Genomic DNA, 25,073 nt, shown 5'->3' with positions numbered 1-25,073 from the left:
TTGCTAACCATTATATGCATTAAAATTAGAGACTGAGTTAGGGTTTTGAGAAAGAGTCCTGATCAATGAGGCAACATAATATAAAGTATGCATTATTGATTTTAACCCCATTTTATAATACTGTTATGCCGCCTCCAGTATATAAAGTACAAGCGGTCCATAAACAGACTGTAATCTTACTACAGTATCTGTTATTCCAGATCTCTGTTAAAAATATCTGTTTACATCCTGTTCCTTTCCTTCTCTCACTTCCGGTTATAAAATGTGCATTCACATTGCGTATCTCGGTGCAGCATTTCAGCACACACGTGAGTCATCTAAACAGTGACAGTTTGTGCCAGTATATTTAAAGAGGAACTCCAGTGAAAATAATGTAATAAAAAAAGTGCTTCATTTTTACAATAATTATGTATAAATGATTTAGGCAGTGTTTGCTCATTGTAAAATCTTTCCTCTCCCCGATTTACATTTTGACATTTATTACATGGTGACATTTTTACTGTGGGCAGGTTATGTAGCTGCTGCTAGCTGTTTGAGACAGCTGCAAACAGCAAATTCCTGTCTGTGAACCTTGTTACATTGTAACAAACTGCCAAAAAGTACCGCAGTCCCAGAGCTTCTTGTGGGAGGGGTTTCAGCACAAAATCAGTCATACAGTGCCCCCTGATGGTCTGTTTGTGAAAAACATATTTCTCATGTAAAAGGGATTATCAGCTACTGATTGGGATAAAGTTCAATTCTTGGTTGGAGTTTCTCTTTAAAGCCAAAACCAGTAATGGTGCCCACACATCACCCGATTTTGCGGGCCAATTGATTGAATAATTTTATGAAATCAGTGGAAAATTGGTGCTGCAACATGGCATCAAATCTCTGTCGCAAGGACTCGATTGGGTTCACCGTGGTAACAGCATCAATACCGTGGCAAGCAGCGTAACCCTGGCCTGGGGACCCCCACAAGTGTATCTGTATCCCCCCATATCCGTATGCAGTGTATGAAGGCTCACCTCTCCAGAAGCGCAACTGCAGGTCTCAGCCCGTGACCAACATCACAGCGAGCACCTGTACCACGTAACACAGGCGCATACAGTGAATCGTACATACATCTGATGTCACACGGTACAGGCACTTGTGGTGACGGCGGAAACCTGGAGGAGGCCAGAAGTCCCACTGGTGGAGAGGTGAACCTTTATGGGCACAGGGGGCACTTGATGGGTGACCAGGCAGGCAGCAGAGGCGCCAGTCAGACTTTTGATACATTTCATCCTGAAATCTATCGGACATCTATCCTGAAATCTGTCAGAAATCAATGTGCAGTGTATAGGCAGGAAACAGACCCCTCTTTGATCAGATACATTCAGAGAGGGAGCTATCTCATGGTCGATCTGCCCGTACATTGAGTAATGTAATGCAAGTAATACTGCATTATTGATCACTACCTCATTTTAACCATTGTAAAAATTAGACATAGACTATTTGACAATGTCAATGACACTAAAGGAACTACAAAATATTGGTCATGTTATTGCATTGGGATAGATTTTTGACACTGGCACCACTAGTTTTTCACCACTGGATACCCTACAAAATTATGTATCAAGCACCACTCCAATCTGGTGGTCAATGTGCACTCAATCAATAAATCAATGGCCATTCCCGATTGACTATCAATTACTATTTATAACCATAAATAAAAAAAATGGGTCAAATTATTTTTTTTTATCAAATCTAACCTTTAAAGGATACCAGAGCTGCTGTTGTTGCTTTACTACTATGGTAGAAAAATGTGTAAAGTGCAATCTAGGCATACACTACTAAAAAAACTTTTAAAGGATACCAGAGCTGAAATAAACTAGAGAAATGGAGAGAGCAGGCATATACTGTGACCTGTCCTGATGCCAACTGCTCCCCCCATTCTCCTCTGTGCCCCCGCATCTTACCTAAATGCCCCTCCGACAGCCTCTTCTGGGTCACCGGAGTCAGGCACTACTGCGCAAGTTGGGCTGCGTGCGTCCTACAGAGCGTGGCCATGGCCAGAAGCGTTCTGCGCATGCATATGATGTCGCTATGTCATGCACATGACGTCATACACATGCGAAGAGCGCTCCCAGCCACGGGCGCGTACTGTAGGATGCGCGCAGCCCAGCCTGCGCAGTAGTGCCTGACTCCGATGACCCAGAAGAGGCTGCTGGAGGGGCATTTAAATAAGATGCAGGGGCAGAAAGTAGAATGGGGGGGACGGTACGCATTAGGTCAGGTTACAGTATATGCCTGCTCCCCCCATTTCTCTAGGTTATTTCAGCTCTGGTATCCTGTAAACGTTTTTTTAGTAGTGTATGCCTAGATTGCACTTTACACATTTTTCTACCTTAGCAGTAAAGCAACAACGTTTTAATGCTTAAAAAACATGCCAGTGAAACCAGCAGGCAGAAGTAAACAAAATATCAACAATTTGATCTGTAATATTCCATATATTGCTAACTAAAAATATTACTAAACATAATAAATACATGAAACACCCTTTAAAAAAAATCACTATACATTTCCTTTAAGTGTACTGCTCATTTTTCTTTTTGTACCAGTATGAACAGAAGGAAGCAAAATAAATCCAAAACTTGGAAATAGTAAAAAAAAAAAGAGCAAGATAGTTATTAAAAACAAAAAGGCAGTTTAGAGACCCACAGATACAAATGCTGATAGGGTCTTCATGATCCTTGGGGATTAGGAAGGTCAAAAATAATTGGTGAATTGGTTGGTTGAAAGCTGACTGTACATGTTGAAGCGTTGATGTATGTTGTGTAACCGTCAGTCATAATTCCGTAGCCTGCAGGGAAAAGATGAAAGTTTTACATGCTGTAATATCTACCAATGACATACAATAAATACCCAAACTCTAAGGCTATTTGCTGTAAGCTGTGGCATGGAAATAAAGCGACATGTAATCCTCTTTGGACAACGTAAGCAGCTTGACTTTTCACGTCCTCCTAAACACAACATGAATTCTTAAGAAGAGAAAAAATTACCATTAACTCTGAAGCAATTTACCTTTCCATAGTTAGGCTAATCTTAACAAGTGCATCCAATGTCTACATTGCAAATTAAACTTACTGAGTTTGGGGAAATTAAAATTTGCATTTTACTATATCCTGACATATTATAATTGTGGACAAACAAAACAGTAGGATCAGTCCTATATCTGTATGGGTGTCCTTCAATGCCCGCAGACAATGTGCTTGGGAAAACAACAATCAGCCAAGATGGATTTAAAAAAATGTATTGACATTGTATTCCCCTATAGTGGGGTGTCTCCTGCCTCTTTTCCACAGAATGGCATCCTTGCTGAATAAATTATTTGATTTCTGCTGTAAAAGATATGTGCACTTACAAAATCACCTATTAAAACTTCCTTCTCCCACTCCCAGCACCTGTTCCTTAAACCGTATCCACCTGAGTGCCCCTTTACTTACTTACAGGCAGTAACACTACACTCCTCCAGCCACTAGGGGGTGCTGCCGAGTAGAAAGCCACTTGTTTTTCTTTTTTAATAAACAATCTCCTATCTGCCTAAAAGAGGATTTTGTGCCTTGGAAGAAGCAGCAGCAGGTAAGTAAATAATTTAGGTGCTGGCTCTAGTGATCACTTCCCCCCAGTGTCTATTGGCGTAGTTGGGGGATTAAGAACATGGAGCAGTTTCCATAGGTACACTTTAAAATTATAAAGGTGTAATTATAATGGGTACTGGAGGACTGCCCTTTGATAGACTTCTGTTTCTATTGACGATAAAAAATGGATTCTGAGTTAGACCTCAAAGGCATCTTTGTTGGTGGTGTTATAGGGACCAGATGTCTCAGTATATTGATACAAATGTCTAAATATTTGTACGTCTATTATATATTTAAGAGAAGTAATTGAATAATTCACAACACAGAAAAGTAAAACCTCTCACAAGTGGACAAAAATCCACCTAGAGGACAAAAAATAAAAATTACACTAAAATATAAAATGTATTTATTAACAGGGGGAGTTAACAGGGGGGGTACATTTATTACCAGTGCCCCCTGCTCCTCCTAAATACATACCAAAATAAAACACTTGAAAAAAACAGCATTTAAAAAAAACCATAAATATTTACCTTTGGGACTCAGCTTTTTTAGTTTGTATGTCAGGGTATATTACTGTTATTTTAGCAAATAGGACCTTGTAATTATTTATAGAGTACAAAAAAAACAGAAAAAATACACATTTATTTCCAAATAATATATTGTCACCATACATTGTAGTAGGAACATAATTTAAATGTTGTGATACCCGGGACAAATAAACTGTCAAAGTTTGCTCTATATTAGCTAGTTGTTTAAAACTATAGTGGATGAAATTGGTGAATTAGTGTGTTTTTTTCATTTTCTCCTCGTTTTTACCTATAAAATGCATAGAAAATGAAGCCATTACTGAAATCAAGTACCAGTCACAAAAAGCCTAATTTTGGCGAACTAAATAAGATATACCGTATATACTGGCGTATAAGACGACTTTTTAACCCTGAAAAATCAACTGAAAAGTCGGGGGTCGTCTTATACGCCGAGTGCCAGAATGTCAGGTCTGGTCAGGGTGCCGTGCGTCAGGCAGAACTGTAATTACCTTATGCTGCAGTCATCCGGTAATAAGAAAGATAGATCGCGTTCTCCATTTAAAAAATAACTTGTTATAACAGCTTCTTGCGAGCAGCCGCTCGCACGGGTAGCAATGCAGCTTCCGGCATCACCTGACTTGTGACGTGTGCGCTCCACAATCCAACCCGGCAATCTCTTCCGGCGTGAGCCTCATCATTGGAGCGCACACGTCACCAGTCAAGGGACGCAGGAAGCTGCACTGCTACCCGTGCGAGCGGCTGCTCGCAAGAAGCTGTTACAACAAGTTATTTTTTAAACTGAGAACGCGATCTATCTTTCTTATTACCGGATGACTGCAGCATAAGGTAATTACAGCTCTGCCTGATACCCGGCACCCTGACTCCTACTATGGGGTAGTCTTATACGGCGAGTATACCCCAACCTCTACATTTTAACTGGCAAAGTTGGGGGGTCGTCTTATACGCCCAGTCGCCTTATACGCCAGCATATACGGGTAGATCATTTAGGTGTGATAAGCAGTGATAAAGTTATGGCCTAATGAATGGTAGGAGTGCTGAAAGGTGAAAATAGCTCTAGGCAGTAAGGGAATAATAGCATGTGGGGTGAAGTGGTTAAAGTCTTAATTCCTAATGTTTTTTTTAAAATTAAATTCAAGGGTTTTGTCAAATCTAATGTTTGATCTCTTAAAAAGACTGTATTGAACAAAGGAGGAAGTTCCAGAGATTGTACAGTAATCAGACAATCCTAGAGAAGTCCTGAAACTGTGCTTGGAAAAAAGTGTATACGTGAGGAACATGTCAGTAGGTCACTGGAGCAGCAGGATAGTTTGGGGTGTATTTACTGGTATATATGTGATCAGAAATGTAACCTGGACAGGAGTTGTGAAGTGATTTAAAGCCAAAGCATAGAAACCTGATTTGGAAATGAAATGGAAGTCAGAGCAGAGGTTTGCGTAAAGGAGTAGCAGATGAGGAGTAGTGAGAAGGACAGATTAGTTTAGTTTGCAGCATTCATGATAAACTGTACAGATGAGAGTAGAAGAACAGGTAACAGGATGTTGCATAAATGATGAGAGATTATTAAAAGGAACCCCGGGTGAGAGACATATGGAGGCTGCCATATTTATTTCCTTATAAACAATACCAGTTGTCTGGCAGTCCTGCTGATATTTCTGGTCAGTAGTGTCTGAATCACGCGCCTGAAACAAACCTGACATGCATGGTTTGTGGACTCTCCTGTGTTTGTGAATGTTTATTCCAGAAGCTCCGTTTCGCTCTCACATCCCAGAAATATGTCAGGGTAAATGGCTTACTTGAAAGCTGGCCCAGTATTGACTATGTCAGAAGGTCATTAGACTGTGAGCTCCTCTGAAGTAACATAGAGATTAAATGGTATAGTCTCGGCGCATATGTGGTTTGTTAAATAAACCACCGATGAATAAAATCTGGCGAAGTACAGCACCTTCTCACAGACATCACTGACCGACTTTACCATACCAGAGAGATGAAGTAACTTGCTGTAATCCCGATAAGAAGGAGCTTGATGTAATCCTGAACTCCTGAGCGACACACCACTCAATGAACAATAATGATGAGGACTAGCCGATGCAGCGCTACTGCCGCTCCCTGGTCACATGGACTCCGGCTTCCTCCCAGTGGTCCCATTTTTCCAAATCGCAGTGTGTACTATTGTTCCCCTTTAGTCATCTAGACGGCAGGAGTGACAGCCGGCCCCCTGGAGCTGGGAGGTGATAACGGGTATTGGAACGCACGGGACCACTGGGAGGAAGCCGGAGTCCATGTGACCAGGAAGCAGCAGTCAGCAGCAGAAGCATGCATCCACTTGTCGTCATCATTATCGTTCATTGAGCGGTGTGTCGCTCAGGAGTTCGGGATTACATCAAGCTCCCTCATACGGGGATTACAGCAAGTTACTTCATCTCTCTGTTATGTTAACCTTTTGAGGAGCGCGTGCATTAGATTCTACGCCGCACTTGTGGCTGTTCTAGCCTGATGCGGCGTAGATTCTACGCCGGCCTGCCGTTTCCGCTCTCGACACGATCGTGCGCACCCGGAGGGGGAGATTAAGCTGTCATATGACAGCTGACATCTCCCGAGTGATCAGAAGCCGTCGCGGATCGTAGTGATCACTTTGACAGCTGCGGCGGCAGGGGGGAAAGAAAAGGTTCCACTCACCTCCCTGCTGTTCCCGCGACGATCGGCGCTCCCCACTGCTTTTGCCGGCATCTCTGCTCGTTGTGACGTAAGTCCCCGGCCACGGCTTGATGACGTCATCAAGCCGCGACCCAGGACTTAGCGTCAGAACAAGCGGGGATGTCGGAGAGAACGGTGGTGTCCGCAGCGGCTCATCGCTGGAGCCTGGAAGGTGAGTGATGGCTGCTGCTAAAAGGGGGACACCTGGCCACACAGGGGGGGGGGGGGGGCACACACCAGCAAGCCCTAACAGGATCCGGCTGCCTGACCCCCCAAATGTGTGCCCCCCCCTCCAGTGCAAAAGTGCCTGGTCCTTAAGAGGGGTTAGGCGGCCGGTCCTGAAAGGGTTAAAGTCGGTCAGTGATGTCTTGTGAGAAGGTGCTGTACTTTGCCAGATTTTATTAATCTGTGAGATTCAATGGTGTTATTTAACAAACCACATATGCGCCAAGACTATACCATTTAATCTCTCTGTCTCATAATGGGCCGTAGGTATGGCCCCTGTCTCAGGCTGCATTAGTCCATCTTGCGCTAGCGTATCTTTGTTTGTGTGACTTTGAAGTAACATAGTCATCTTATTTTTCTGTAAAGGACTGTTGAAAATGTCTATACTATATAAATGCATCCTAGTAATAATAATAATAACTGATATAGAAAGTGAAAACCATAATAAAGCAATAGACTAACTAAACAATACCTGCAGATACCTGGCACCTCAGAAAAAACCCTGAATGATAAATACTCGGGGAAAGGATAAATGCATCGCTGATGTTATTGTAAGATCACTGCACGTTGTCAGGATGTTTTCACTTCCATATTTTGGCATAGGGGCCTTCTGCCAAAATTATCCGCACCTGTGCGCCTGTATCACATTATTATTATATACTTTTAGGAAATGAGACCTACAGTATGTGAATTATTTCATGATCCCCTAAACACCTCCAGAATGTGGTGGTATCAAATAATAATAGGGGTGACTTTGATATTTTTATTTTGTATTTTTAGGCAGTTAGCTATTCGGCTTTTAGCCATACTGTACATGGGAACTGGAAAAAGCAGGATAACTTCAAAACAACTGATGATGAAATATTTGTTAAATTAAAACGAGTTGAAAATAACTTGATGAGACACACAATTGTATGAATCCTCCTACTCCTATAAAATACTTTTTAGATATCCCATGGTTTTATTTTATATTTAAACATTTACAAAGTAGATTGAATGTGTTATTGTCTCTGCACAATGGCAGTCTATTAAATGTCCAAGAGTTAAAATACATGAACTATTGAACTTTTTCTATCTCTCCCCTACCCTCAGAAGTTGTATTCTGCCAGAAAAACTTTTATGGCTGTAATTTGCTTATCAGTGATGTTTACAATATTCCCGACAAGGTACAGACAAGACAGGAGCTGTCATTCACATGCCTGAAAATTAACTCTTTTAGGAAGCAAAATAAACAAAAAACAGCCTGGTTATTAATATGTTTTGAACTGTACATACACTTTTATCTCATGTCACACATTGTCTCGGGTACTGACATTTTTGGTGTGTTTTAATGGAAAAAAAATAACACAACTATGCCAATTTTTCAACAAGCAAAATGCTACCAAATTAGGTCTTTTTAAGTAGACCTATCACTTAAGTAACAAGAAGGCATGGTCACTGAGGTGCTAAAAATGTTGTTAATACAACGTCCCACATGTACATTTTTACCTTCATGGATACCGCCAAATACATGCAGCTTAGGCCGGACCCTCCTTTGTACTGTGTTGAGAAGTTCTACGCACCCAACCCTTTGTAATTCCTTTGGAACCCAGTCCCGGAAACCTAATGGAGAAAGAGAAAAGAGGGAAAGCATCAGAACAGAGTATATATTTAGTACTACAACAAATTTGCTAAATTGTGTTTGTAAAGAAAGGTTAAAAAAATAAAAACTTGAGGTATGGCTTCAGATGTCCAGCAATCCTTTATTTATGGGCTATAAGAGTAAAGGGCTCATATGCAATTTACTTTCTCTCCTGGGTTTTCTCCTAGTTAATATTTTTACACTTGTAAATAAAATGCATTTTAAATCACTAAAAAGAAGAAAGTACTTACTCAAAATCATTTTGATAGTACTTTTCACCTATTTTTCAGTACTTTTTTCAGTTGAAAAATGTTTGAAAGCTATTTTAAATAGAAGATGAGAAATGATCTCCTAGGACAAAACTCGTGAGAAAAAGTGAATTGCATATGTGCCAAGGAGTCTAAATATTATTTAGTCAGTGTCCACTACTAAGTCTTTCCTCACTCTGATTTATGTGCGGAAAGGACGATACTGCGTGCACAGTACCGTCCTATTGACGTCAGCGAGACCACGTGACCCGCGGCGTGGAACGCAGCTGCAGCCGACCCGGAACCCGACCTGGCGAGGTCGGCTTTGCCAGGACAGGAGACCAGGAGCCACCGGAGCTGCGGCAGGGCACAGGACGGCTGCAAGGAGCTGGAGGAAGCCCCAGGTAAGTGGATCTTTATTTTTGTATTTGCTTGGACCATCACTTTAAGTATCACAGGTAGCAATATCCTAACTGCTGGCAAGGTACATCATTGCAGAATGTTTGTTTGTTGTGTGTTCTAAAGTGAATTGAAACAACACCTGGGGTCATATGCAATTCACTTTTTCTCCTTAGTTTTCTCCAAGTTGATATTTTCACACTTGAAAATGCATTTTAACCCACCAGCAAGTAAAAAAAAATAATCAGAATAATTCTGACAGTACTTTTTCTGCTACTTTTGGTACTTTTTTCAGTTGCGACAAATCCTAAAATATTTTTTTTTAGTACTTCTTCACCTTCTTTTTGCTACATTGTCAATTTCAAACTGCTAAAAAGTTACTTTAACTACCTAACGTCCGTGTCACGTCAATGGGCGTGAACGCGGCAGCAGTCCCAGGACCACCTAATGCCAATTGGCGTCAGGCCCTGGAGCCGGCTACTGAAGGAGATTGTGTGCGCGTATGCGCGCGCATCTCCGCTTGGGAGGCGGAGCTCCGCCTCTCGGGAGACTGTGAGACGGCGTAATTGCAGTCTATTTACACAGTGCAATGCTGCGATCGGCAGCAGCGCTGTACTGGGGACAGCAGTGTGACATGGCTGTCCCCCTGGGGGACAAGAGAGCGATCGGCTCTCATGGGCAGAAGCCTATGACAGCCGATCGCCGTAATTGGCTTGCGGGGAGTGGGAGGGAGAGGGAAAAAAATAAATAAAAAATAGACATTTTTAATAAAAAATAAATAGAAAAATATTTGTTATAAAAAAAATAACAACTGGGGGGCGATCAGACCCAACCAACAGAGAGCTCTGTTGGTGTGGAGAAAAAGGGGGGGGGGGATCACTTGTGTGCTGTGTTGTGCGGCCCTGCAACTTGGGCTTAAAGCTGCAGTGGCCATTTTAGTAAAAAAAAGGCCTGGTCTTTAGGGGGGGGTTTAGCACTGTGGTCCTCAAGTGGTTCAAGAGAACATGAAGAATTATCTCTGAGAAGAAAACTCAGTAAAAAAAAAGTTAATTGCATACGGGCCAGGATGTGTTCCTGATGCTGAAACCAGAATAATTAACATAAAATTTGGTACCCTGAATAATTTAGTACATTCTTCTATATGTTGTTACTGTACCTCATAAAGAGGACATCCTAATTTATAAGTTAGTGCAGCAAGATTTTATATTTTTTATTTTGCAAAAACAGCAAAAAATTTTCTTTACTAAACTTTGTATGCATAATTACATTTAAAATAAATAGAAAACTGTATCTAAACTAGTGCATTATACAAGCAGTGCTTTACTAGCCCATGCTGGGAGCTATAATTCAGGAAAGGTTTATTACACTGTATGTAATATCACACCTTCCATTAACAGCCAGCAAAAAAAAAAAAAAATGCTTTTAAGGAACATTCACGCGGTCTTTGTTGAAACGCCGCATTTGGGGGTCTCCTGAATATAATTGAAGATCTTGGTTTCCCCGCACAGAGCGTGATTTATAAAAGAAAGGGTTATAGAATTAACTTTATTCCTGTGAGTTCCTTTCAGGTTCTTCCCGGCAATAACCTAATTATTTAGTCGTTCCTTTATCCTCTTCTCTCATTTCTTCTTATAATTTTTTTTCCCAGACTCTTACTTAATTGCATTCTCTCTCATTTAGCACCAAAAGGGTGTTCTTATAAAACGCCATCATATAAATTTTCCTGATTGTTCCTTGCTTTTAGCTATTGTTAAAGGGCTCAGGTGCGCCAATTCCCACTGCAGACGACATCACTCAGTGTAGTCCTTGGGAGGTGACCTCGTCTATGCGGTGGAGAAGGCTGAGATGTAATGGAATCTAAGTTGTCCTGCAGCGGGGGTGAGGCAGCGTTGGAAAACAGTAATTGTGAATGACTGACACCTAGGCTCGGGAAAAAAACGCTAAAAGCTTTCAATAGTTAACATGATCAGTAATAGCTATTGATTGCCTGACACTTTTCCAGTTAAACCTTCTTGAGATTTCTGGAGAAGGAATTAATAGGATACACATTCTTATATAAAGTCAAGATAGTATGTGAAATATTAAGGTACAACTAAACACTGTCTAATCGGCTAGGGGGCTCATTAAGATTTGCTGTTAAATGCTAAGTATGGATCAGTTATGGTTTTTAGACATGGGCAAACTAGGCAGTGACCTAGGGCCAAGTTGCTGGAGGGGCCAACAAAGAAGAAAACCAAGTACAGGGTATCTTATGGAATTATAAACCACAGCTAATATGTATGGTGTAAATGCTAAACAAAAGCCTCACAGGGTATGCTACATGCTAACTTTAAATTTTTTAACATCAAAACAGACAACCTAATTAGAATAAATACGGTGACCTAATTGGAAAATATTATTAATGATACATTTTTTGTTGTTTTTGTCAACACTTCTGGATTTCTAGGACAATAACAGCAGAACAGATATCTGTAATGTCCTCAAGCACCTCCAGTGCACAGCAAAATATATAAAGTGTTTGTTAAAGTCCATCTTGCCTACATCGCCTAGATAAGAATGAATGGTCCTGCCAGTGGTGAGCCATACATTTGCTGGGGCGGTAATGGAAATTTGCACAGTCTAACCATTTATAGGAACAACTGATTAAAAGAAAGAGGCACTCTACCTTGAGTAAAAACTTACCATAACATTTAAGTATAAGTAATGAGTTTACAATTTGGAGAAGTGTTTAATGGTGTGAGACGGCACGTCTAGCTGTCATGGCCAACCCATGTACAGTTAGTGGAATGGTACCTGACAAAGAATGACATCATTGATGCAGAAGTCAACAACCCCACTTCTGTCTACAGTACATGTGTCTGCCTCACAACTACATCTATGCGTTTCAAGGTCTACTCCTTCAGAACATCATGGATATCTGGATGGAGGTCATGCTATATCCCGCAACTCAAGAAGAGGAAGACCATGAAATGTGTAAGCTTAATAAGGGAGGACAAAAGACGACATTCTTTACCTATTCTGCTACAGCGGTGGTAACCAGAAGCGCCATTACACACTTCCCAGTCTCAAAACGGAAGTGCATTCCTTAATTCATTGTTGCATTAAGGGTTCTTTCCACTAAAAATTGTAATTGAGACTGAACTGCAATTTTATTATTCTTTTTAAGCAAGTTTCCATTTGTATTTTCCAATGACTTTGTTCAAATAAAATAAACAGGGAAATTGTAAGAAAATCTCACAGAAAGAACGATAATCACAGCACCTTTGCAATCAGGACGAGAGAGTCGTGTGCAATCTGATTCTTGAATCGAAATGCGCTCAGTGAAAAAGGCCTTTAGTGACCATGTTTGAAGAAGTGATGATTACCAATATACCATTTTTGGGTCTATACTCTTTATGTCCTATCACCAGCTTGCAATGCTGAATTTAGAAAAAGATAATCAGATTCATAATGCTGGCAATCGGTGTTCAGTGCCATATTTACTATGATTATTATTAATTACCCAGTAGCTCACTAATTAATCAGTCGACAGTAAATTGATTGGCAGCTACCATTTCTGATCAGTTTCCTGCAGACAAGTTTTGTTTCCACCCCTCTGCTTGGTTCAGGCGGGCATCTGCAGGAAGACTGGCGGTGGCTCGTTTAGCCGTCACGTTTATCAGATTTTCATCCTCTTGACGCGTTTTAAGACCCCTAGGGGGACACAGAAACGCTTCAAGGCAGCTGCCTTGGAGTCTACGTACTACTTCCAAGACGAGACCAGAGGTCTACCGCAATGTTGATGCGAAAATCTGTATCCGTCATTTAACAAATCAACTTTATTGTTTTGTACAGAGAAAAAATGGTTACAGATTGTGAAACAACAAAGAGACTCTGACATAGAGCCAACAGGAGTAATTAGACATTGCACTTGTTACATACATCGTACTTCATATCATACATACAGATCATTGCCAGCCAATATATAGATACATAATATAATGTACTGTACTGTACTGATACAAGGTACATAAGAAAGCTTGTTACCAGCATATTAAAACATGTAAGGAGGTTAATTTATCCAGCTCCATGTCAGGGCCATCTAATGACAGTAGGTCAGAGAAAAAGGAAAATATATGGAAGAAGAAGAAGGGAAAAAATAGCATTGGCTTCCAGACTGCCTCCCCCCACCCGGGTCTTGAACCCATCTCCAAGCGTCATCTATAGTTTCAGCTGTAACAGCACTTAACTCACAAACAAGGACTATCTACCAATCTCCACTCATTCAGGACTGAACTGGTTGTATCTAAGTTATTGTAGGGTGGCAGAATCTTATCAAACCTGTGAAGGCAACTGCTGTTCTTGTAGGTCAGACGATAAAGAGGAAGGGCTGCATTGACTGAATGTTTCTAGTGATTCACAGAATGGCCCATATGCAAGTCTCTTTTTTTCTCCTGAGTTTTCTCCGAGGTGATATTTTTACAACTTGTCATAAAATGCCTTTTATGTCCACAGCAAACAAGAAAATACTCAAAATAAATTTGATAGCACTTTTTCATCAACGTTTGGACACTTTTTCAATTGTAAAATGCTGAAAATTTAGTTTACAGAGAAGATGAAAATTATCTCCAAGGAGATAACAGGTGAAAAAAATGAATTGCATATGGGCTCTTAATATCTCCTTGGGGACGTAATAGCATAGGATATGTATGAGTGTATGAGATATTATTGTCCGTATTTCCTACAGAGCACGATATGTGTAATGATAGTATTTAAATATTTAATAGTAAATATTATTACTATTAAATATTTAATAGTAAATATTTAATGCCAAAAAGGTTTAAGATGTAGACAGCGCCAGAACATATGGAAGAATGTTCCTGTTTCCATCTGACATCTAGGGCAGAGTTCTGTATCCATCATTTAAACACCGCCTACATTTACTTGAATGGACAGTGGGTGATCACTTTCGTCACCCAACTATAAAGTTGTGTTTACCGCCGTTGTGTAACAGAAGCCCAAGTGCAGTGCTTTTTGTTCCTTTGGGACGCACTGAGTGAAGCCACCAGGATGTAGTGTTCTTTTAAAGTGTATTCTAGTGAGCTGCAGTCAGTGATTAAGCCTTCAGCAAAGTTTGGGCTAGGGACTATAAAAGTCACAACCTACACTTTGTCTCAAGCCCAGAAGAGTTTTGTATAACATGAGGTCACACAAAGGTAGGATGTAAATGTCAGCTTCCAGGTGGAACAATGCCAAAGTCATGGACAGAGAGCTGCCAGGTGCATTACCAGCAGAACGTCGCCGAGATGGGCATGCAAAGGTTAAAACCACCCGGCTCTCGGAAACTGAAACGCAGAACTAGCAATGAAGTCACAGCTAATTGATGGCTCTTAGAGTTTAAGAGCCACTTAGTTCTACAGTTAATGTAGAGAATCCATAAAAATGAACATCAATTACGACACAAACTGCCTGTCTGGAAGTGAGAAGAATCATTTCTCAGATGAAGCAGGTGAGGCGTTTATATATGAGGTGTCCAAGTCCGTACAGCGCAATGTCACTGGTTCTTTACTGCATATGTGGGAGAGCGGAGGACAGCGAGGCACCCTGCTCGTCATTCCATCATCTCTCTTTTGTCTGCATAGCCGGGGGGGATGGGCAGCAATGTATTACAAGTACCAATCTCTCCGGACACATTGCAGGTTATAAAAATCAAGGTGTAAAACTTATCCGGTCATGACTGCCTGCTAAAAGGTTCCATGAGGGCAGAGAAACCAAAAAACCCACCATTCTCTGACAGATTCACCTCCCTGTCCTCTTCTCGTGATTGGGAAAAAAGGGGCTGCCTGCAAGGTGTGACTAGGAATCAAATATTAGCAGGTAATATGTCTCCTTTTGTTTTAAAGGACTCCATACAATTTTATTGGATTGGATATATAGAAATAACATTTATAATATAAATGTACACATTTATTATCATCGTTATTAATACTGTGTACTTATATATGGCTGACTTCTTCAGCAGCACTTTACAGAGTATATAGTCTTGTCACTAACTGTCCCCCAGAGGGGCTCACAATCGTGTTGCCATTGCGAGTTCCCGTGGTAGGAAGATGGATCGGGGAACGTAGGGTTGCATTGACTGAGGATCCCCCATCCATCTTCTGGTGAATATGTAGCTCAACACAGAGATGCAATTAATTAGCAGCCCTTCAGCGCTGGTCCATTACTTCACTAGCCAGGCTTTCAAATCCTTCCATGGACCATTCACCTGATTTATCAGAACAGGTGCATAGGAAAACACAGGGGGGATTACAGCTGCCCAGAATCCCCCCTCAGACCAGGTGCAGTGTCTAAGGACAGGCACAAGTTGAGACACCAGAATATCTGCAGGTATCCTGCAGCTCACAGCACTGCCCCCTTTCTTTCCCTGCAACAGTTGACTTTGGATGGAGAAGCAGCATGTTTACAGAGCATGGAGCAGCTATGGGAAATGTAACAGAGTCGGGTATGAGCACAGCCCTGTGCCCTGCTGTGTGAATGCTTAACTTTCCCCTTCATTACCAATGTCGGCTGTCCTCATTAGTATCTGTATCCAAACTGCTCCTGATCAATCCCGTTGTCGATTGGGAGCAGATCGGACATTTAGGAAATAATTGTCAGATCCTTGTCAGTCGGACAGAAAATTGCATGATGTACATATACCGAGCATGATGTCCTATATTATTATACTGTATTGTGCATGGCTGAGGGAGAGCTTTCAGGAATCCCCCTTGAATATCTTGGGTTTGCCCGAGGTGCAAAAAGGAAACACGGATTCTGATTGGTTATGCTGTACAGCTATTCCACTAAGTTTCATCAGTTTATTTAGATAAATCAGCCTCCAGAAATCTGCCATTTTTGTGACTTTGCGTTAAGCCAGTCTAAATTCTCTACTTATTTTTAGCTTTATTAACAAAAATAAAAAAAAGGAAAAAAATAGACTGGAGACCAGTCTGCTTCCCTGGATGGAAAGGGTAAGACGTCACTGACCAGCACAGCGAAAGTCAGTAAAACCCGAGATCACTGCCTGCTGCAGCCTCGCAAGATCTCACTTTACACAGCAAAGACTCCTCAATAAAAGGTAATTAAAAAAGATTGTGCTTTTTAATCCTCAGGAGGGAAGCTTGTCACACTACATTGCTTTATGCAGATTTTTTAAAAGTTAGGGGAAGATTCTAGTAATAGCATCAGAGTGTGTGTTATAAGAGGCCCCGGAGGAAGACAAACACTCAGCATTCATGTTACACGACAAGCAGCAAGATACAGGTAGCAGAGCAAAGCATACGGAGGTTATGTGAACCTGTCTATGGCACGGCTGTCTATTGGATATCACCATGGAGACCCATCTCCTGAGCCAGACTCTGTCTCCCATACTGCATCCATGTGCCGTATGAGACTATGGGCTTGATTCACTAAACCGTGATAACTCAAATATCACACCTTATCAAAGATCACACCTTATGAAAAGATATCACACCTTATCAAAGTTAACATGCCTTAAAGTTAAAGCGGAATATAACCCTGCATTTCAACTTTGCTCTAAAACATTATTTACAGTATATTATATGCAACCAGCATTTTTTTTTTTACTAGACCAGCATTGGAAGGGTTACACAGGGCTTTAAAGTCCCTAGAGATTTCTGCAGACGAATCCGAACTTGAGTTTGATACTTTTTGTTTACAAATATGTGTTTATTATGACTCATCTCTCTCACTGAGAAGGAGCTTGGAGGACAGCCAAAGAGATGTATCTATTGATAAACAGTTACACACTAACTAAATAGAATGTAACTATCTGAATGTCTGCACGGAACTTAAAACCTCTGTGTTTAACCCTTCCAATGCTGGTCTAGTAAAAAAAAAATGCTTTTTGCATATAATATGCTGTAAATAATGTTTTAGAGCAAAGTTGAAATGCAGGGTTATATTCCGCTTTAACATGCCTTATCAGAGTAGCATAGTGAACGCTATCAAATTATGCCTGCTAATTGGCAATGGCACACGTCCTTCCCTGAGCCCCTGCGGGTTCGTAGTGCTCGCTATGCTACTCTGATAAGGCATGTTAACTTTGATAAGGTGTGATAACTTTGATAAGGTGTAATATATTTTCGTAAGGTGTGATTATTTTGATAAGGTGTGATATCTTTTCATAAGGTGTGATATCTTATCATAAGGTGTAATATTTGAGTTATGACGGTTTAGTGAATCAAGCCCTATGTATTGCTGTATGTCATTCATGTTTACTGGCACGGGTGTTGCTAGCCCCAAAGATCAGTGGCACGTACCCTGGATCTATTCTGGGGTGCCCGGGATGTCCCTCAGGCAGAGTCAGCTGTGGTGCCTCAATTGGGGTTGTGCTGGGTGCTGTGGTGCCTCTATCTGGGCATACTAGGTGCAGGGAGCTGTGGTTTTTCTATGGGGCCATGCTGGGAGTTGTGGTCCCTCAATGGGAGGCCCATGGGAGTATGGGAGGGGGACCACTAGAAGGTCAGGGAATGCTATGGAAGAACTGCCAGATAACCTGGCAGCAGGCCAGCCTACCCAGCAGAAAGCCAGACTAGCCAGAATATAAGACAGGTAACTCTGCCTAGTTATGTTTAAGTGACACTGCCTATTTATGCGATATGCTACATTTTGGGGGGGGGGGGGCTTTATTAGTGGAGAGGGGGGCTTCATCCAACATTTTGCTGGGCAGGCCTACTTAGACCGCTGTTAAGTTCATGTAAATTTTGCTCCACCCATGACCACATCCACAGTCTGGTGTGTGGCCACACCCATTTTCCGGCTGGAGTGCCCAAAAGTGCCCCAGATCTCTTAGGATCCTAGCATCACCCCTGTTTACTGGCACCAGTGGCTATGTTCACTGGCTTCAGCCAAAGCAGCACAAATGCTTGTTGTGAAGTCTGATCTGGGTCAATAGATTTCAAACATATTATACATCAAATCCTTTAACCATTTAAGCTGCACGGACGTGAGCTTCACTTCTGCAGCGGCAGCTGCTAGAGCCGCAGAGCCGCGCTAGTCACGTCCCTGCAGTTTGGATGTGGTTACACACAATCGTGCGGGCAAATGCCCACGATTGTGATGTTGCTAGTGGCAGGTGGGATTGGCTGCAGGGGACAAAAGTCCCCTGTGCCAATCCGAACATGTTCGCCGAGAATAAACACGGTTTTGTTCAAAAGCAGTGTTTATTCTTAAATAGAGCTGCCGCGCTTCCTCCCGCCGACGATTTCTGCTGCTTTCCGCCGCCCGATCGTTCGTTCATTTTATTAATAGGAACAAAGTTTAGTTCCCATTCATTAATCTTCCCGCAGCCCACCTGTGATGCAGGCTTCCATTGAAACCTGCGTCACTTCTCTAGTAACAATGTAGCAACACATTGTTTCCTATCTAGCGTACTTGTACGCTACATAGTATTTTGCTCAGCGGGGACATCTTGTGGCCAAATAGTAAAATTACATCTACAGACTTAAGGGAATAAAAAAAATAATATGTATGTCAAGAGGGCAAAATTATTATACATTTACGGGCTAAAAATTAGCGATGGATGTAAAACTGAAAAAATGTACCTTTATTTCCAAATAAAATAATGTCACCACCATACATTATACTAGGGATATAATTTTAATGTTGCAATAACCGGGACAAATAAGTAAATAAAATGTGTGAGTTTTAATTACAGTAGCATGTGGTATTTTAAAACTATAATAGCCAAAAACTGAAAAACTTAAAAAAAATAATGATTTTTTTCGATTTTTTTCTTAATTATTCCTGTTGAAATGCATTTGGAATAAAATAATTCTTAACATAATGTACCACCAAAAGAAAGCCTAATTGGTGGCGGAAAAAACAAGGTATAGATCATTTCTTTGTGATAAGTAGTGATAAAGTTATTGGGGAATGAAAGGGAGGAGCGCTGAAAGGGGAAAATTCCTCTCGTCCATAAGGTGAAAAATACCCGTGGGCTGAAATGGTTCAAGAACAGGTGTAGCTATGCACAGTAAACTCTAATGGTAAAATGCAGCTGACTTATTATACTAGTTTAGTGTTACCCAAATGAATCAGTTCTACACTGGACATCTCTCTCCTCCCTAGCAATGTTGCCCAAAACCCTAGCCAGGGTGAGGGATCAAGGGAGGATCCGCTGGCAGCCACATACATACGCAAATACACCTCTACTGATGTAAGTGCAACTTTATGTGCCTTGATTGAATAAAAGGTTTAATGCACCATTGGAGAGCTCTTTTCCTACACATTGTTTTAGACTGACACTGCAACCACACATCATCACGAGCTGCACCTTGTGCCTAAACCCGCCTACTGACTCAGAATCCTATAAATACACACCTAGCACACCATAATCTATTTATTTATTTATTTTTTCTTACAAAACAACTTGGTCATAACTTGCATGCACTTTGTTAATGACTTTATAAGTCTGCAAATCACATGAAGATCTGCCTTATATATAAAGGAAAATAGCATCCCAGGCAGTTCCAGTCTTCAGATTATTACAATCCTTCATTACAGGTTCTCTTTAGGAACTGGAGTCAATATACTGATAATTTCTGAGCAAATGCAAATGAGAAGTTACGATATCCTGAAAACCCTTAAAAATGCAGAAGAAGTTCTAAAAACTTCAATGCTATAATAACGTCAGCGAATCATCAGATAACGGCGAGAGAGAAAAATTAGGTCTTGGCAGATGAACAAGTCAGATGAGGTTTAAAAATGACATTTTAATGAGAGCCAGTTGATATGCATACAGAGTACTGTAATATCATTACCTAATTAATATGAAATTATGCTTCAGAACTCTCGTAACATTTTCTTCAAGCATTTCAAACATCCCTGAGTGATGGGATCCAGCTACTTAAGAGGTTCTCTTAAACATTAATAATTTATAGACACTGGATTACACATATGATTACCGTATGTTTCGGAATATAAGACGCACTTTTTCTTCCCCAATACTGGGAGGAAATAGCGGCGTGCCTCTTATATTCCAAAGATACGGTAACTAGTTGTGCAGAGTGCAGAGTTACCACATCCTGCTTCCACTCTTCTCTCCCCCTCTCTCTGGTCCTGTTGATGCTCCTGCAGCTGCTGGTGATATCCTGGTACACTGCGGCCGCTTGCATCCTATGCACTTCCTGGTTCCGTACTTCATCATTAGTGGTTGTTACTGTAACCCCACCAGCGCACATGCGTGGCACGTCTTGTGTGACTCTGGCGCATGTCACTGATGAGGAAGTAAGGAAGGAACCAGGAAGTACAGAGCTGTATAGCGGCAGGTGGTTGCAGTGAATTGAGATATCGGCATCACCAGGACCAGAGCACGGGGGAGAGGAGAGCCGTGTCAGGATCAGGTGAGAGCTGAAGTGTTAGTGTAGTGTAGTGTTAGTGCATTGCTGTGTAATGTTAGTGCAGTGTAGTCCTGTGCAGCGTTAGTGTAATGCAGTGTAAGTGTAGTGCAGTGTTAGTGTAGTGTAGGGTAGATAGTGGGACAGCAGGGGCAGTGTAGTGTAGTGTAACTGATGGGTGCAGCAGGGGTTAAGTGTAGTGTAACTGGGCAGTGTAGCTTAGATAGAGTAGCTTAGAGACAACTTGGGGGAAAATGTTCATAAGATGCCCTACAGGCGCACCAGGTTTAGTATTTTTTCCCCCTGATTTTTGCCCTCCACACCTTATGGTCCAAAAAATACGGTGTATGTGATGTTCTTCGTACAATAGATACTTCAGTGATCTTCATAAAGTAACAGACAAAGGTAATAAAAATTCAGAGGCTGTGATTAATAACTTTGTACCAAATGTATCTAACATATTCTTCCAAATGTCCTGGGTATTTAGCAATGCCAGAGGAGCTTTTGTAATGCCTGCATTAAGAGTCCTGACCTCAATCTGAGTAAAAAGCTGTGGCTAGAGATGGTCATTAAATAGCAAATCACAAAAATATGCATAAATTGGAATGATGGCTACATACCAAATTAGCATCCAACCACTTCGCAATTTCTACAGCAGGTATACAAAGCTAAAGGTTGAAATTCATTCAAAGCTGACAATCAGTAAGTTTCCTCTTGGACACATCCTCAGGGTCACCCACTTACCCTTCTCCCACCCCCCATACACCTGCATACTCACTATAACTGCAGCTTCAAGGATACCTTTGTCCATATTCAAATTTAAACGGGGGAGCAGGAATGTGTAGTGGGCTCCCCTCGTACCCACCGCTCCCCTGTTCTCCTCCGTCTTCCTCTGTTTCGGCGTAATGACCCCCCGAACCTACCTCCGAGTCGTAAAGATTGAGTAGGCGCCGCCCGGTGTTGCGCATCCTTGATCACGCACCCACGTCCGGGAGAGTTCTGTGCATGCACACTATGTAGTTGTGATGTAGTGCGCATGCGCAGAGCACTCTCAGCCGCGGACGTGCGATCAAGGACGCGCGTCACCGGGCAGTGTCTACGCAGTCTTCACCGACCCTCCCGACCCGGAAGCAGGGGTGAGCTCCGGATAAAATTCGAACAGGTTTCATTCGGATTTCATCCAGATAATTAGTGCACCTGATGGGGCGGGTGAGCAAGGGTTAAATTTACCCAGCAGTCGTCTTCTTTAATCCATCCCACGTCGCGTCTCACGCTGCGTTCCAAGCAATCCTTCCGAGTTGAAGCAGGAAGCGTGGTAGTCACATAACGCGCCTTGGAAAGTGGCATGAGATGCGAGGTGGGATGGATTAAAGAAGTCGGTGGCCAGGTATGTTAACCCCCGCTCACCCGCCCCATCAGGTGCACTAACTATCTGGATGAAATCCGAATGAAACTCTTTCAGATTTCATCCAGAGCTCATCCCTGCCCAGAAGTAGGTTCGGGGGGTCATTACGCCGTAATGGAGGAGGAAGGAGGAGAACGGGGGGCATGCGGAGAGCCCAATACACATGCCTGCTCACCCCGTTTTTAAATTTTAATATGTACGAAGGTATCCTTTCAGCAATGATGTCATACTGGGGCTTCAGGCCGATGTCTTGCCATTTTATGGAGAAGGGTGGCTGTGTCGCAAAAGCCCGGCACCCACAATACCTCCTGGTACTGGGTTTCCAGCCATTCTCTTCCATTCCTCTATTGGATGAGGGGCGTAGCTAACCTCCTGCTCCCATTCGGGGCAAGCCTTTGGTACTAATGTTTGTGGGATGGTTGGTGGTGGTGGTGGTGGGGGGTGGTCCCTGTTGATGTTTCCTGTAAAAGGGACACATGCTTCATGGGGACAAGCCACAGGAAGATCACCTTGGTGCAGCACAGTCCAACCAGAAATGGGGGGGGGGCGATATCATCTCTGGAATGGAGCAGTCCCCTGGTGTGAGCATGAGGAGCTTTTTTTGGTGGAGGGAGGATGGAAACTCCACATATCACCCATTGTGAGGTGCTACAGGGGATTTATCTGCTCCTATAAACTGGTGGGACATCACTGTGTGCTGCACAGACACTGATTACCTGACTACCCGAGGCCTGAGTGATCAGAGACATGTGAAACATGTTGCCTTTTTAAAGTGTCCAATAAAAGCACTTCTTTATCTTTTTAAAGCTATGTAGTTGTAGTATGAACTACCCCTCATACCTTAAAGAGAAACTCCAACCTAGAATTGAACTTTATCCCAATCAGTAGCTCATACCCCCTTTTACATGAGAAATATAATGATTTTCACAAACAGACCATCAGGGGGCGCTGTATGACTGATTTTGTGCTGAAACCCCTCCCAGAAGAAGCTCTGAGTACCGCGGTACTCTGGGCAAACTGCCACAATGTAACAATGTTCACAGACAGGAATTAGCTGTTTACAGCTGTCTCTAACAGCCAAAACAGCTAGAAACAGCTACATAACTTGCCCACAGTAACAATGTCACCATGTAATAAATGTCAGAATGTAAATCGGGGAGAGGAAAGATTTTACAGTGAGCAAACACTGACTAAATCATTTATACATAATTATGGTAAAAAATGAAGCACTTTTTTTTACTACATTATTTTCACTGGCGTTCCTCTTTAAAGGACCACTATCGTGAAAAAAGTAGGCAGTTAAAATCTGACAGAACCGACAGGTTTTGGGCCTGTCCATCTCCTCATGGGGGATTCTCAGGGTTTTCTTTGTTTTCAACAGTATTTCCTGAACAGCAGTTTAACTGCCAAAATAGTAAGATATCAGCCAGCCTCCCTACTCACTTGCACACTATTTTCAGGAAATGGTGTTGTCGGTCCTGCTAGATTTTAACTGCCTACTTTTTTCAAGATACAGATCCTTTAACATTTTTTAAGCAAACATCATTGTCATTGGGGCGCTTCCTCCATCCCTATATAGCGACATAATATTAGAGGCAGAGGATCAGCACAGAGTTCAGGCAACTGGCATTGTTTACCAGAGAATGAAGATGGCAGCAAAGGTATTCTTACTTCAGGTTCCCTTTAAACTGGAGGGGATGGGAGGCAATTATGTAGTTGGATTTTTACAAATGTTCAAATCTTTTCCATCATAGATCATAATATTTTCCCTCATCATTCCTTTTTAGTATAGTTCAGTATACAGAGGGCAAAGGAACATGTATGAGTTTTGTTTTTAAACCTGTAGTTTTTGAATGTTATCTTGATTTAGCTAAAAATCATTTTGGAAGTGACAGACTGACCCACATAAATCAAACTTTGGAATTTATATCATCCAATCAGATTTCAGTTTTTTCAAGTTGGTAAACTAGGTGTTCTGATTGCTGTACTTTGAGCCTAGTTTTCATTGCTCTTTGCACTGCCTCAATATAAAATGAGTAATTGTCGCCTGTCAATGATCGATTTTAAAGGGAACCTGAGGTGAGAGGGATATGGAGGCTGCCATATTTATGTCCTTGTAAACAATGCCAGTTGCCTGGCAACCCTGTTGATACTCTGGTATAAGTAGTGTCTAAGTCAAAACCTTGGAACAAGCATATGACTAATGCAGTCAGATTACCTGATCTGCTGTATGCATGCTCAGGATATATGGCTAAAAGTATAAGAGGCAAAGGATCAGGAGGGAGGACTGCCAGGCAACTGGTATTGTTTAAAAATGAAATAAATATGGTACCTCGGGTTCCCTTTAATGTGAAATTGTGTCCAACTCTTGTACAGGCTGCCTGCCATTGGACTTCAATGTTTTGGTGTGGGAGCGATCAGCCTGGAGGGGGCTGGAGGAAGCCCCAGGTATGTATAATTTGTTTTGTTTTATCCCATCTCAGGTACACTTTAAGTGAGCAGCTGTGGTTTCCCACCATGATGCATCACTACTGAATATGCAAAATTACATTTAACTTTGCTTTTTGATAGAGGGCGTTTTGGCCTCTATTAGCCTTTTATACCTTCCAGGGGGTTCTGGGTCATCATGAGCTTTCTACCATAGGTATTCCTAATTAGCCATGATCTTACACTAATCCTACTCTCATACTAACTATTCCAAAAATATGAACCTTATTGTAACACTAAGCCTACTCTTACACTACTATATTAGCACACTAACCCTATCCTCACACTGACCATAGAAGCACGCTAATCCTATATCTACAGGAAACGTAAACCTCACATCGACCCTACACTAACACTATCGTTATTCTGACACCTACCCTACTAAATATCTAACCTACAGGGAAAAGATTGGCAATGCCCAATCAGGCTGCAACTGAAATGAAACCAACAAAGGCTTGCACGGCCC

The 25,073-nt window shown here is 41.8% G+C and overlaps 1 protein-coding gene across 2 annotated transcripts in view; it reads right to left on the bottom strand.

Annotated features, from left to right (window-relative positions):
- Nucleotides 1-2,429: 2,429 nt before the first annotated feature.
- Nucleotides 2,430-25,073, bottom strand: part of MPPED2 (metallophosphoesterase domain containing 2) — a 308,331-nt gene continuing 285,687 nt past the window's right edge. For both annotated transcript variants that reach the window (XM_068261705.1, XM_068261706.1), the window contains exons 6-7: nt 8,555-8,668; nt 2,430-2,821 (exon numbers count right to left, since the gene is read on the bottom strand). In XM_068261705.1, coding sequence (XP_068117806.1) covers nt 2,703-2,821; nt 8,555-8,668 — 233 coding nt within the window. In that variant the 3' untranslated portion in view covers nt 2,430-2,702. The remainder of the gene's footprint in view (nt 2,822-8,554; nt 8,669-25,073) is intronic.

The sequence above is a fragment of the Hyperolius riggenbachi genome, chromosome 11 (assembly GCF_040937935.1).
Source record: "Hyperolius riggenbachi isolate aHypRig1 chromosome 11, aHypRig1.pri, whole genome shotgun sequence".
Classification (NCBI taxonomy): Eukaryota; Metazoa; Chordata; class Amphibia; order Anura; family Hyperoliidae; genus Hyperolius; species Hyperolius riggenbachi.
This window is presented reverse-complemented; position numbering and strand designations above follow the sequence as displayed.